Raw genomic sequence first — 11,428 nt, forward strand, 5'->3', positions numbered from 1 at the left:
AGATAATCGGTCCGTTTGCCAGACTGAACAGCTGTGTCACTGAGTTGAATCTGTCTGGTCCACAACTTGGGGTCCACTCTGAGGGTAGACTTTTCGTGCACCCAGTCTTGTCAACCCAGGAAATTGTGTGACGGCACTGACTGTGTGGGAGAGAACACTGATGTACTGCTCTGCAAGGTGATGTCCCAAAGCTGAGGGAGGGGTTGGGATTTGAATATCAGTTTTCCCCAATATTCTCCAATTTGCATTGGTCTGAGTGATGTGAACAAGTCATATAGCTTTCTCTTCATCTGGGTGACAAATGAGAACGACATGGTCAGTCAATGTCTGGGTTATCTGAAAGTGATAACTCGTTCTTTGGAGGTTTGATCCCTTCAAATGCGTGAAATAATTTGATCCAAACGGGTGATCGAAATCATCGGAAGTCACCATCTCTGATGGTTCGGTATGCTGGAGTACAGGCATCAAAGCTACATTTGCTTAGAGACTAAAACCGATCAGAAGGGTCGGGTATGTGGTTGGGTTGAAGCTTGGCCACAGATTTATTTAACATCACTGTGTCAGTGAACCATAGAGGAAGTCTTTTCTACACATTTTATTTTTACACATCTACCTCCGTTGGGGCTCTGCGTCCTGTAACCTTTTTTATGCTGCACAATTAAAAGCACTTTTGTGGTGCTTGGGTATTTACTATTTGTAATGTCTGAAACGTTTGTTTTATTTCATTTTTTAATTTTTTTATTTCTATGGCAATGTATATTTCCACTGGGATGGAAATGTTCAGTGGAAAAGGGAAATAAAAAACAAACAAAACCATAATGTTGTTCTTCTGTATGTAAAAGTCTGAGAAATATGTCAAATAATGTAATATAATATTTACATTTCCAGAAAATGATAATGTAATGATTATATCCTTTGAATTTAAGTGCAACGTCCAAACTTCATTTCAATTGGGGTTGTAATATGACAACACAATAAGAAAAATGAGTTTGTGTGTGCATGGTTGTTAGTCTCCTTGTGCCCTGCGACTGGCTGGCAACCAATTTAGGGAGTACCCGAGCTACTGGCTGGGATAATCTCGATGACCCCAGTGACAGTCGTGAGGCTAAGAAGCAAAGGAAAATGAATATTTCCATCAGAAATTTTATTTTGTATGACTGTTTCAAATTTACTAACAGGAACCATGCTACCAAATTTCCAGATAAATTAGTAGATTGCTGTTAATCTAACAAAGCTAATCAGTCATGTGATTTAAGAGTGTCAAAATCCTTTATTTAGACAAGCTATTCAAGATTGAACAAAAAAAACTATAAATACAAACAATGAAATCCAAAAATGACCTATTAAAGGAACCCCTTCGCCAATCATCGTAAAGCCTGGCTGTTAGAAGAACAAAACTGGTGTGTGTGCGTCATCGTTTACTCTCAACCCGCACAAGGGATTAAAATTAGCCCTCGGCTACAATCTTCCATATCTCTTTATTAACATGAATATGAATACGTTCTTTGATATGTGCGGTCCCTTATTTAAATAAATCAAACTCAAACTGTTCAAGTACCACTAACATAAAGAACATTCAAATACAGTAATGCAGAAGCCTAAGTCTTCATTTAAAAAAAAAAAAAATTAAAAAAGTAAAAAAATATTTTCAACTACACATTGTCATTCCTGGTGAGGTTTTCCAGTGGTAATGGGTATAGTAATTAAAAGCTGGTTCTGGAAAACAAATGCTTGGATGCGTTCAAAGATCCAGAGAAAGATGAAGAGAATGCTAACATACTGAACCCAAGCAAATTTGATGTTTTCCCAGAAACTGGGATAATAACTAATAACCTCTGAAGGGTATTGAATTTCTGCAGTAAGCTGAAAAGGGGAACCAGTGGCACGTCCAGTAGTCCACAGTGGCATGGCACAGGTAAATATAGTGGTCAGGTTTCGTTCTCGGTAGCGCCGTACTATGCTCTCAAGGTCATAAGCGCTTGCAAAGGGGCTGGAGCCATCAATCACGGAGACATTGTAAATGTTGAAGAGTCCGCGGTGAGGCAGGGGAACACTCTGCTGCAACCTTAGGTCTCCGCTGAAAAACACCTTAGCCCCAGGCACAGAAGAGGAGTGTTGCGCATAGGCCAGAGTCTGCATCACAACTGTTGACTTTGTAAAGAGCTGGTAGCTGAAGGTCAGCAGTAGCTGGACACTGTAAACATGTTCCTCATCTTTCAAGGGTAACTGCAGCTGAAAAATTAGACGGTCCAACTTTCCATCCTGGTTTTGATCCTCTTCCCGCACAGAGACAGAAGGGATTCGCAGACTTTCCCCAAGCATGTTATTCAGATGAGGAAAGGTGCTCCACGCCACATAATCCCCATTGGTACCTGTTGCAGCCATCATCAGAGTCTCATACTGGAATCTAACTACCGCTTGTTCTTCATACGTGTTCCTCTTATTCCAGAAACCCTGGCTTCTATAAACCATCAACAGCGGGCAGATGTAAGTGACGCACAAAGTCACTAGGAGGAACAAAGTGGCCTTCGTGCAAACACCTGTTTTGTACCGAATCAAAGCGGGATGCGAGTAAACTTCATATAAAGCCATAATTGTAGATATTGTAGCGTTTATACTGGCTTCTGTGGGAAATGTCCACTGTGTTCACCGGTGAAAAACCTCAAAGCTAGCTAGCTGGAAGATGATTCAAGATATTGCCGAATTGAACACGATTGTCGCTTACTGAACAGAATCAAACAGATTTCAACCTCAGCTCGACTTCAACGAAAAGTACATTTTTGATACAGTGCTCATATTTGGCCCATTACACTAACGAACCAGATCGAAAAAAATAACGTTCTCGGCCATGACGTCATCATTAGTGGACAAAGCTTGTAAAGGTGCTTTTATTCTATTTTTAAAAGCACATTATATTTTGGGAAAATTAGCTTCCAAACTTGATTTTTGCCAATTTACAATGGTTTGTCTCTCACCAAACCATTTTACATATTTTAGTGGAGAAAATCACTCACCGGCTAGTAACAATTCCATGAAATCCAGTACATTTTAATTTTCACTAATATTAGCAAGACCAGTTTCTACCAGACCAGTGATTAAACCAAAAAATCTAACTGTGTTTGCTGGTACAATAAACATCTTATGACAATTTTTTTACAATCAGTTTTTATCAGTATTTTTTTTATCTATCCCTGTGCTTTGAACATAAAGCAGCCTACTTTGCTAGGCTTTCATGGACGAATTTTCTAAAAATGAAAAATGATTTTATGCTATTCATTTAATATTACTTTTGGCGAAATGGCATAGCCACAAATCCCGAGACTGCATTCATGAACATATTTTTTTGCACATTTAAAATTATGCTAGATAGTTAATATACCCCCTCAGCTGAACATTCTTCAAATAAAAAAGCTGCTAAGGCTTCGACTTGAGTTCAAATAATAAAATTAAATAAATTCATTTAAAAAAAATGCTGACTCCGCCTTCAACTATCTCTGACGTCATTAATGTGCGCAATATGTATCTGACTCGCTGATTCGCTATCGTATCGTCACCGGCAAGCAAAACACGACTGTGGACGGGGACATGATTTTTGTTTTTAAAAATACTCTCGAATTGTCACTGAGTTACATTAAACCCGGCCTCCTAACGCTGATATTTTAATTTGCATTTGCCTTCCACTAGTATGTATTTTGGACTGACTGCCGAAAGCATTAATACCACGCCCCAAATTGGAAGCTAGCACTTTATATTTTAATTAGAATCATGACAACGTTAACAAGACAAGACCTCAATTTTGGACAAGGTATGGTGCAAGAGTTAACATCCGTACTCAAATTTCTCTTGTTTGAGGAAAACTCTGGTAATCGTGACGAACAAATAACATCGTCAAAGTATATATGCCTTTTTAAAAGGTTTTCGTGCTCATCTAATTCCATTTTTCGAATGATTTGTCATTTGACCGTGGAGCTGAATAAACTGCAAAATTAAAATCATTAACTCTGATGCTTTCTTCAGTGGTTGCTGACATTTTGTGTGAGTTCCTGGAAGTTGCCATTCATCTCATCCTTTATGTCCGAGAGGTTTATCCTTCTGGAATATTTGAGAAGAGAAAGAAGTACAATGTACCTGTGCAGGTTGGCAAACTCACACAATAAATAGTTTATACTTAGACAAGCCCCTCATCTTAGACTGGTGTGTTATAATTTTACAGATGTCATGTCACCCTGAGCTCAATCAGTACATCCAAGATACACTTCACTGTATAAAGCCGCTCATTGAGAAGGTAAGACCAGGCTCGTAATACTGCAAGCTTTGTTATTGGTCATCCACTCACAAGAGGTTCAATTTTCCTGGAAGAATGATGCTGAGAAGGTGGTTGTCGTCATTATGGACAAGGAGCATCATCCAGTAGAGAGATTTGTGTTTGAGATATCTCAACCACCACTGCTATCTATCAGGTTTGTACCCCTGTCCTTGGAAGCAATGATCATATTGGTGTATTAATCAGCATCTTATTATTGTTATTTTTTAAATCTTTTGAAAGCTCGGACACATTGCTGTCTCATGTGGAACAGCTGCTCAGGGCATTCATTTTAAAGATTAGTGTGTGTGACGCTGTTTTAAAAAATAACCCACCAGGTAAGAAACACATTTTAGAGACGCTAAGCTTTCCTATCCTAGTCGGTATTAACTTTTTTCTCTCTATCTTGGATGTTTCCTTGTCTCAAGAGTGCTCATTCACAGTGTTAGTTCATACGAGAAATTCTGCAACTCGCAACATGGAGAAGGTACAAGTCATCAAGGTAAGAACACATGGTAGAGCTCCTTGGAAAAAGGATATTGTCCAATTTATAGCCTTACATTTTGATAGGATTTCCCATGGATAGTAGCAGACGAGCAGGAAGTGCATATGCAGGAGCCCAGACTCATCCCATTGAAGACCTTGACATCGGACATAGTGAAGGTGAAGGAGCATTTTCTTGACACTGAAGTTTTGAGATGCCTAAAAAATGTTGGTAATATATTTAGGTCTTTCCCTGTGATGTCAATTGCATTTACAATATATCGTCATTATAAAAATGGTGCAGTGGCATTAAAAAGGTTAGTTATAGCCACACATTTTCATGCCATCGTATAATACTGTTCTGCTAATCTCCAGATATAAATTTATAATATAGCTATGCTTGTAGATTCTTAGTGGAAGCTGTATTCCTTGCTTGAAACCTACCACTGCTTAATATTATAACTTTTTTTTGCAGAACTAAAAGCTCTCATTTTCTTCCAAGTGTGTTTTTGAACAGCTTTCCATTTTCTGCCATGTTCATTTGAAAATGTGTGGAGTATTTGCACTTTGTGTTTTTGTCTTTAACAGATGCAGCTCTATGTAGAGGAGCGGGCCCAGAAAATGTAGCAGAAGTGAGCAGCGTACAAGGTCAAATCCTCCATAGAAATTTCTGGAATGAGATGTCATCATAGTGTTTCCAAACCTTTATTGAACCACGGCACCCATTCTACATTTAAAACACACACACGCAAAAAAACCCCGCGAACTATCATGTTAATATCTTGTTTTAAATTCCCTCCCCGAGTTACTTATTCAGTGTGAAATGGGTTGAATTATACACAAAGCTGAAATATTGATGTCAAGATCAGTTATTTTTTTATGCCTGTAACTAATGTCTGACTTTGATAGATGTATTTGTAATTGATCATTGTCAGACAAATTAAGTCAAACTGCACACTTTCACTTCACTGACACATTATGAAGTGGTCAGTGATCTTAATCATGGACTATAGGAATAACATTTTTTACATTGTTTTTAATATTATGTAATTTCCTAAATGGAGTTGCACAAGATTCAGACCCAATTAAGTTTGAAAATTAAGAGCATAATGTTTCTTCGTCTGACATCTTAAAGTCAGGAATATGAATTCATTTCATTGGACAATAACATACCTGTCAACCTCTGCCGATAACTGCCCTTATAAATGATTATTGATTCCCCTTACAAACCCCAAAAAAACCTTACAAACACCATACGAGTCGTACGGTGTTTGTAAGTTTTTTTGGGGGTTTGTAAGGGGAATCAATAATCATTTATAAGGGCAGTTATCGGCAGAGGTTGACAGGTATGCAATAAGGAAAAGTAAAAATGCCAAAAGGCCTTTTCACCCTTGCAGGCGTCATCAGCATTTATGAATGTAGTATCCTGTGATGTATCCTATGATGTAGACAGACGTTAATGCGGCCAAAACTCCAGTTGTCTTCACTATGACTCCAGTGTTGCCGGTGCACATTCGGTCGTAGAGCCTGAACGCAACACATTGTTAAACATTAGCTTATGCTAGTTTTTGGCGTTCACTCCTGTGTAAATGGCGACTCATCGTTTTTTTTAAATTAAATAGAGCAATGCTGATATCTTCTGGAAAATGTGAATAAAAATTCAATATACTGATATTGACGCACATCACTAGACAACAGGAGTTAACTGTACAGGCATTGTTTTAAAGCAGACGTCAACCAGAAGTGTCATGGGTTACAGTTTTAAATGATTCTATGTACACGTTTGTAACTCAACTCCCTTGTGTCTTATATGATATTTGCCTTTGTAAATAAATATATTGTTAATCCACTCCAGTAATTGAATACTTTCCAATCGGGTATGAGCGCATTGGCCACTGTGGGGCAGTATAGAGCCGTACAGATGCAAAAGATGTGTCATTATAGTACAGGCTCAAAATAAAATCATTTTTTCCAGTAATGGAATAGTTTGAAATAGGCAAAAATTAAATAGTCCACATTCTTCGAAGAGCATGAGTCTGGTTACTTAATGTCAACCGCCTTGATTACCGTTGTCCTTTTTAAAAGCAAGGAAAACGAACATTTAATGGTGGCAAAACATCCAATGAAGTAACATGACAGACAACTTAATTGATTTTGAGCCAGATGCTGTGGCATGGCAACACCAAGATACCACTGGCATAAACCCACCTTGTCGTAGTGGACGCCTCCACATTCATGTTAATGTTGTTTTCATTCCAGCGATTGTATTGCACGGTGCCACTGCCAGGGCCGTGGGCATCCATTAGGAAGTATTCGCTCTCACCACAGTCAGTCTATTAAGCCTGTGCACAAGTTTCAACAGTGATAGAAAAAAATAATTGTAAACCTTATTTTTCTGTCTGCATGTTTCCAACTTGCCACTGGGAATTTAAAGCCTCCTCAATAAAAACACAAGTTGAATTGTCACAGGACCAAGTCCATAGTTCATTATGTTCATTGAGCTCTGCATGCTATAAAGTCTTTTGTTGTTATCTGGTATTATGATGTATGACTGCAGTATATGACTTGAAATAATGACAAAGGGCAAACTAGTGTTTTGTCAAACACTTTGAAGGTGCAAAAACAGTCAGTGATTATAATAATATGCTTCCTTCTCTTTTTTAAATTATTTTATTTAAACACATAATCCTGTTCATTTATTAGGTAACATTTTTTTGCCTTAAAAATTGCAAGAATATACAGATTAAAATTGTTTTTTTCCACAAAAAATCATGAATGCTTTGTCCCAGGTCAAATTATAAACAATATTTTGATTATTTGGTCAAAATATGAACATGACAGATGACAAATAAATAGGGACACACGTTTTATGAACAGGCATGACTTACCGTTAAAGCAGATTTCTGAAAATTCCTTTTTCTTACTTTTAAGAAATGTTGCAGATGGCCCTTGTCCTTGTCTTAATTGATATACAACAAATACAAATAACATATTTGTTTCATTCAAAACCCCTGTCACATCATAGTCAGTGTGTATGATTTCACTCTCAATCTTTCTTTTTGCACTACTGTTCTTTACTATGAGTCATTTGGTCGACCTTTGGAATTAAGCGTCAGGCTGGGCAAAGCTCAGCGCTCAACAACCAAAAATACTTAATAATCCGTTATTGTTCAAGGAAAACCTTCACAGAATAACCACAAAGTATAGATTATAAGAGCAGTGTGCTGTCATATTAGGCATTTAAGCAAATACATTTTCTTCAAGTGCCACGCTTTCCTTCATCACATCCCTGCTTCCGACATCGTACTTTACTGGTTGGTGGACTCTGAACATGCATCTCCTGTGTCATTTGCTTCAAGTTGAAACATAAATCACATTTGGATTTCGTATTTGTTTGATATAAAATATTGGCGTATAACCCATATACTCAATGGGGTGGAATTGCTAATGTGTAAGTGTAGTGCAAAGTTGTGCACACGAGTAAACATGAGTACACGTGTACACGTAAATGGTCGATTCGTCGCCGGTCTTTTGGTCGCCGATCTTTTGGTCGCCGGTCTTTTGGTCGCCCGGAAGGTTATTGATAATTACCATTTAAATCGTTGCTCAAATTCCCTAAATACAAACTGCAAATTACTATTTAGTCATACTTAATGCCCTAGTAATTATTAGGCTAAAGAAAAGCTCCAAATTTCCCCGACTTTTATTGTTTTTTTGTTGGAGAACTTGTTAAGACCCTGACTGACGTAGCTTCTTAAAGGGACAATGCATGTACATACAAACTCTTATACACTCACACGTCGGCTCAGTGAAACTGCTCATGGCCATTGTTGGCTTTTATTGATGCATAGACCGTGTTGTTTTACCTTGTTTTGTCGCTGGTCTTTTGGTCGCCCGTTGTCGCGGTCCGGTTTCCTCCCACATTCCAAAGACATGCATGGTAGGCTGATTGGACACAGTCCACCTGTGTGGAGTTTGCATGTTCTCCCCGGGCCTGTGTGGGTTTTCTTCGGGTACTCCGGTTTCCTCCCACATTCCAAAGACATGGTAGGCTGATTGGACACTCTAAATTGCCACCTAGGTATGAGTGTGAGTGAGAGTGAAGAAACTGTCCTCATTCAATTGTATTCTGCATATCTCATTTTACATAGGCAGGTTGATGATCAGATACAAATAGGGCTCAGACATAGGGGGATGTCAAGAAAATTGAAAATGTATTTGAATGGTATATATTGTGTTTTTCTAGTCACATTAGCGCAGAGTTGTGTGTCCTATTATGACAAGTCACAAGGGGGCCCAGTTTTAGACAGCCTGGACATTGGTGTTAATCGTACTAAAGCCTCATCTAATAATTGCTTTTGTAATGTATTACTAAATGTTTTCATTGAATATCGCAGCATCTTGCCATGTAACTAACATATCATCGGAAATTATGTGGTTTCTGCCAAATGTGAAGGTAACAAATGCAATAAACCTGTTAATCCCAGTGTAGTTTTCATTTGACACAATATGCGGGTTTTAAGTGGCAAGAGTGAGTTTAATCATAGAAAGCTCAACATTGGAAATATTCCTTGCCAGCCATTTTGGCAACACCGAATTCGGTCAACACCTGCACCTGCATTAATAACAAATAATAGTTACGGATAACATGCCAATGTTTTTTGTGTGGGAGAAAAGGTCTGCCTTGCCCATGGAATGCAGTAAAAAGAGGTCTGCTTGAGGAGAAAGGGGTCAAAATGGCTGACGAAAGCCCTGGATTAGTAATAAAACAAGATGGCGTTTGACAAAAAGCATACTGCGTTGCAGTACGACGACGTAATGATAATAAACTCAAATAACACCGTCATCCATGTTTATATTGGGGAGTGGGCGGGGTAGTTCTCGCTTAACGAAGAAATTGTCATTTATGTTTACGATCCAGTGGCGTGGTGCCTCGCAAACCATTAAATCCATGTTTCGGCACCGATATTGTGTCTTAACTTTACGAGCGTTCACATAACGTTATTCCATGGTAGAGGCTTTGTCTACATCAGGCTGTCTCATTCCTTGTGGAATCACCATTGACGGCCTGACGTTCCCGTTTCCGTGAAAATCCAAGTCCGAGAATCAGTTTTGTGTCGGAAATTATACTCCCACGGTTTAATAGATTTTAATAGGATACAGTTCCACCACAGGACCGATTCGAGAGCGCCATTTAGAATGTTCCACCCGTAGCTGCTGCGGAATGTGGTAAAATGTCTGACAGCTGCTTGTTTTGTATGGCCTCTCTCTCCAGACAACGGCGAACTGCTCTGTCCTCCTATGATTGGCTGACCATGCGCGTGCGCACTTGGCATTTATGACTTGCTATTGCTCTGTCCTCCTATGATTGGCTGATCATGCCCACGCGCAGTTGGCATTCACTTGCTGTCATTGCTCTGTCCTGCCTTGATACTGAAGCTTAAAATAGTAACACCGCGGTTGGGCTAAACACTGGTGTTTATTTTTTTTAAACCTCATGCTAATATTTCATTCTGACGTGATTTTTGACCCATTTTACGGTTAACGTTTAAATTCAAATCATGTATATCAGTAATTTAAATGATTGCCTGCTAATGACAGCGGTGTAGTCCAATTGTCCAATCAATTTTGGCATCTGTCATTGTAAATGATCGCTGCCAGCCTCTCTCAATTGGAGTGGACTTCTAGGCGCCATCAAAAGCACTAAAAGATCTACATGAAATTGGAGTGGACAAAGACATCTTTCAGTAACCCATCAGACAACTAAAAATATGTTCTCCAGACTGTATATGTGGTCAATAGTAATTCAAATAAAAATAACAATAGTTGAAAATAAAATGCACAGTACAACATGAAAGCATATGCACTTTTTTCACCAGAAGCTTCAAAGGAGGGAGAAAATCAGTTATATAGTCTAATCAATATATTGCTTAAAGCAAAAACATGATGCTCTTTTAAACTGCCAGTTCGTTTCCACTTAATTATGCGGACTACATGACCCAAACTATGATGTCCACGAATGTGGATGCAATATTGAATTGAATTGAATGATTTTATTCTCATTATACAATTAAGCCTACCTAGCAACACGGCTTATAATTAGTATACATGCTATACATCCTCGAATTGATGTCATCTAACAGCTCCAAATAGCAAAAAGCACATTTATTTACTCCCTAATAGTGGCGATCTCTACTAATAATGCTGCCTTCGCACTATGCCTATGGCCTTTGAGGGTTTGTTACTCATTAGCTTTTGCCGGAGTTTACACGGGGTTAAAGTGAAACTCGAAGAACAGCTACGGGGACAAAACACACGGATACGATCACTAAAGTGCTGACGATGTTTATATTTATTTAACGTGACTTACACAAAAACCTGTGTGAGAAATCAAGCACAGCAAGGCAATAAATTCCCCTCCTAAATCCCATTTTCTTATATTGTCGCCCATAGTTAAAAAATATATATACTATTTTATTTTTCTGTCATCACCTTGCAGTAATGAGGAATGATGGGATGCTGCTGGAACTCACATTCACATCCTATTTCCACGCATGCGCATTCGCGTGTGATCTCATCGGCTGAAAGAGTTGGGGGGAGTTCTCGCTCTCACACACACACACTCACTCACACACACAAATA

At 38.6% G+C, this 11,428-nt stretch overlaps 2 protein-coding genes and 1 long non-coding RNA gene across 4 annotated transcripts; 1 reads left to right on the plus strand and 2 right to left on the minus strand.

The window, feature by feature from the left end:
* Positions 1–1,125: 1,125 nt before the first annotated feature.
* On the minus strand, positions 1,126–2,861 carry tmem231 (transmembrane protein 231). Its single transcript, XM_077609049.1, has one exon. The coding sequence runs from the start codon at positions 2,590–2,592 to the stop codon at positions 1,663–1,665; it is 930 nt and encodes a 309-aa protein (XP_077465175.1). The 5' UTR covers positions 2,593–2,861; the 3' UTR covers positions 1,126–1,662.
* Positions 2,862–3,516: 655 nt separating this feature from the next.
* On the plus strand, positions 3,517–5,532 carry mad2l2 (mitotic arrest deficient 2 like 2). Of its 2 annotated transcripts, XM_077615070.1 has the most exons (8): positions 3,517–3,805; positions 4,018–4,136; positions 4,214–4,285; positions 4,360–4,460; positions 4,547–4,641; positions 4,732–4,805; positions 4,874–4,966; positions 5,375–5,532. In XM_077615070.1, the coding sequence occupies exons 1-8, from the start codon at positions 3,766–3,768 to the stop codon at positions 5,411–5,413; spliced, it is 633 nt and encodes a 210-aa protein (XP_077471196.1). In that variant the 5' UTR covers positions 3,517–3,765; the 3' UTR covers positions 5,414–5,532. The 2 variants fall into 2 exon arrangements, with proteins under 2 accessions (XP_077471196.1, XP_077471187.1); XM_077615061.1 differs by having other exon boundaries at positions 4,874–5,532.
* Positions 5,533–6,164: 632 nt separating this feature from the next.
* Positions 6,165–11,297, minus strand: LOC144081479 (uncharacterized). Its single transcript, XR_013303059.1, has 3 exons — positions 11,279–11,297; positions 6,995–7,128; positions 6,165–6,313 (listed from the first exon to the last, which is right to left on the minus strand). It is a non-coding gene; the product is annotated as an uncharacterized LOC144081479 (long non-coding RNA).
* Between the last annotated feature and the right edge of the window lie 131 nt (positions 11,298–11,428).

Source organism: Stigmatopora argus, chromosome 1 (genome assembly GCF_051989625.1).
Source record: "Stigmatopora argus isolate UIUO_Sarg chromosome 1, RoL_Sarg_1.0, whole genome shotgun sequence".
Taxonomy (NCBI): domain Eukaryota; kingdom Metazoa; phylum Chordata; class Actinopteri; order Syngnathiformes; family Syngnathidae; genus Stigmatopora; species Stigmatopora argus.